At 38.1% G+C, this 3,033-nt stretch overlaps 1 protein-coding gene across 3 annotated transcripts; it reads left to right on the top strand.

Moving 5' to 3' along the window:
• The first annotated feature begins 303 nt into the window (after positions 1 to 303).
• On the top strand, positions 304 to 3,027 carry LOC116350276. 3 transcript variants are annotated; one of them, XM_031782027.1, is made up of 6 exons: positions 304 to 462; positions 569 to 704; positions 859 to 1,893; positions 1,959 to 2,699; positions 2,852 to 2,919; positions 3,012 to 3,022. In XM_031782027.1, the coding sequence occupies exons 1-3, from the start codon at positions 314 to 316 to the stop codon at positions 1,645 to 1,647; spliced, it is 1,074 nt and encodes a 357-aa protein (XP_031637887.1). In that variant the 5' UTR covers positions 304 to 313; the 3' UTR covers positions 1,648 to 1,893; positions 1,959 to 2,699; positions 2,852 to 2,919; positions 3,012 to 3,022. The 3 variants fall into 3 exon arrangements, with proteins under 3 accessions (XP_031637887.1, XP_031637888.1, XP_031637886.1); XM_031782028.1 differs by having other exon boundaries at positions 869 to 1,893; positions 2,852 to 3,027; XM_031782026.1 differs by having other exon boundaries at positions 2,852 to 3,027.
• The last annotated feature ends 6 nt before the right edge of the window (positions 3,028 to 3,033 follow it).

Below are 3,033 nucleotides of genomic sequence, written 5' to 3'. Positions count from 1 at the left end.
TAACGTTGAAAAATGTAACGCTTTGACCCATTTTGGTGGTCATTTTCGTGTTAAATAAAAGATAGATTATGTGTGTAGTTTTCACATTCCACAGCACAATGTGAACCAAACCCAACACAACGTTAAGTTTTAATATAATATTTCAATTCTAATGATTCATTTGTCGCAGAAAAAATAATAAACAATTGGTATACAAAGAAATTTGATTTTTGTTTCAGCAAGAGACCTTTTTTCGCATTTTTTAAACGTATATATATTATTATTTTTTATTTCATGAATTTAAATTCAAATTTCGAATTCGAGACCTATTGGAATGTGTATGACATTTGACAGTTGGCTGTTCTACATGTCGAAACGAAGCCAACAGTATTTGTTTACATTCAAAAATTCGCCTTGTAATCATCGCATCGCATCACATCGCGTTAGTTTTTATACAAATGATTCCTTTCATGTGATTTCAATGTATGTTGCAAAAGAATAAATTTATTTCAAAGTGATTTAATGAAGTTTATGCCATAATTTAATGTAATTCTTTTTACGTTTTTAATTTTTAATTGAGTGTAAATAGGCAAAGGTCAATAAAGCAAGGACTGCCGTCGATTATCCGTGAAAGATATCGGGATGTAATTGTCGCAATCATTTCGTACTTATCGGTGAAGGCCACGAAGATCGCATGCCTTGCATCGTTACTATTTTTGATGAAGGTAAGTACACACATTGCTTTGACCAAATTTCATTTTTCGTCATTATTTCATCATTTTTTCGACAATATGCGATCCATTGTATTTATATGAATTGATTTGATTGTTTGTCTCAATCTCTCTCTCTCTCTCAATGTGTTCTGTGTTTCTTGAATGGGTCAATGAAGCACTCGACGATTTCAACTATGATTTTTTTGAAACCGATGAACCATCAACGATCATACACAACTGTTTCGTTCTTGTCGATAACATTGGTAACATATCGCGTATGTTACCTGGTTTCCGCAACATTGTCGACGCTGCACACATTGACTGGCCCACAAACGGTGGGTTTGGGAATGGTTTCAAGTATTTGTGGGAGCAGTATCGCGACAACGTCAAGACGAACCTGACAACGCACTGCGAGTCTCGACTGCGGAAGTTTTTTAAAATGAGAGCATTCGAACTCAACGACTACACCATCAAGTACAATTATTTCAAGAATTTGTGCGGTTTGATCGAATTAGAATTGCCATACTATGACGATGGAGATATAAAAAATGCCATCAATTATACTTATTGTCGTCGAAACACCGCAATTGGCGACGTTGAACGTGAGATGCGATTGGGTGAACTATTGATGAATTGCGGAGCACCGGACGATTGCAACATCCGTGACTTTGTGAAAGAGGATTGGTTCACGTCGATTCGCATGTGGTCGGAAATTCTGCGCGATATTCGGAACTTTCACTTTGCATACGAAGATAGTCGCGACAAACCGCAAATAAAAAACTTTGTCGTTGTGCCGATGTGCACTTTTCAGCGTCGACACATTCGAATTGACACCGACGCATTGTACGTTATCCTATCGAATGCGAAATTGGTGCCTCGAAAGTGCGGTAAACGAACATACAAAGACGGAACAACGAATTTCAAAAATATTCAGCAAAGAATTCACCATGAATAAAATCCTAAGTTGGAATTTATTCTTCGATGTGGAAAAAATTCTCAAACTTGTGCACAACAAAAAGTAATTCGATTCTCAAATTTGTTCCGATGCTGTACAAAAAACCGAAAGTAACACCAGTCGAGACAACAGATGACGAAATCAAAGCAATGTATGACAGCAACGAGTTGATATGCTGTTGGATGTGATCTGGGTATGCGTACGTGGAACGCTTCCGTACGACGATATTTGCATACCAAAGATGAGGTAAATTTGCCATTTAATAATGAGTGAAAGTGATTGTTATTGTGAATACAACGTTGTTTTGTTAGGTGAATTTACGTATATCCAGCAAGCGATATCACTGGGATGCGAAACAAGGCCGACGTAATGCAAAAGCCGAACAAATCACACGATTGTTTACTTTCGAAGAGCAAGCTGATCGTAATCGAATTGCAGCTATGATTGGTGAAATGCCATCGCCAAAAGGACCATCATGGCGTTCGTACATCGAACATCGATTACGTGTAATGAATGATGGCATTGAAACATATTCGACCAAACAGTATGCACGCTTGGGACTGGACAAGCATATCGAATCGGTTCATGCAATCGACAAAACGGCATGCAAAATGGCTCACAATCAACCATCAATTTTCTACATGGGAGCCAGCGGATCAACACCAGCTAATTCGCCGATTAAGATCAAGAAACATGTGCGATGTCCAGGCACACGGAAGCTGCTTGAGGCCATTATGAAACGTGGCAATTGCATCATTCGAATGGTCTATGAGTACATGACATCACAGCATTGTCCGTTGTATTTCAAACGATTTCCACAACAAACTCGACGTGATCGATACAAGGCATGCGAGATATGGGCGATGTCATTGCTGCAACTCTTCGAGATGGACCGAATGCAGGTCGTTTGGTGTCAAAGAAGCAACGCTTCTTCAAAACATGGCTACCAAATGTTGCAAACTTTGAAATCGAGGGAGCTGCCGGAGCACGACTAACGCTCACAACTGTATGGCATCGTGATATCGCTGCAGCGGAGATGATCCTCTACAAAGGTATGCACTATGCAATCAATTGAAATTGATACACATTGTAAAGCAATTGTTGTACATGTAATGTGTTTTTGTTATATATCATTCGGTAGGTGATACAACATCATTCAATCAAATTATAATTTAGAAATTAGTTTATAACAATTATTTGTTAGTCCGCTAGGCTTGATTAAATTGTGGCCTTGCCGAACTACGAGTTACCTCTTGGTATAAATTGTACTCGGTAAGTGAAGTTTATTGCATATTGATAATTATGAATGATCTCAATTTTTTTCATATTAATCTAATTCATATCGACTTGGATCAATTGCTGAGTGAGTGTGGAGACATATCGTTT

Source organism: Contarinia nasturtii, unplaced genomic scaffold, assembly GCF_009176525.2.
Source record: "Contarinia nasturtii isolate CC-2019 unplaced genomic scaffold, AAFC_CNas_1.1 Cnas_scaffold_4055, whole genome shotgun sequence".
Classification (NCBI taxonomy): domain Eukaryota; kingdom Metazoa; phylum Arthropoda; class Insecta; order Diptera; family Cecidomyiidae; genus Contarinia; species Contarinia nasturtii.
The sequence above is the reverse complement of the archived record's forward strand: the minus strand, read 5'-3'. Positions and strand labels throughout refer to the sequence as shown.

What these genes read in the sequence shown, in the direction of transcription:
- LOC116350276 (XM_031782026.1), top strand. Translation starts at nt 314, where the DNA reads ATGTGTATGACATTTGACAGTTGGCTGTTCTACATGTCGAAACGAAGC. An exon ending in TCCTTTCATGTGATTTCAAT is followed by an intron (nt 463 to 568) that starts GTATGTTGCAAA and finishes GAGTGTAAATAG; the next exon opens with GCAAAGGTCAATAAAGCAAG. An exon ending in CGTTACTATTTTTGATGAAG is followed by an intron (nt 705 to 858) that starts GTAAGTACACAC and finishes TTTCTTGAATGG; the next exon opens with GTCAATGAAGCACTCGACGA.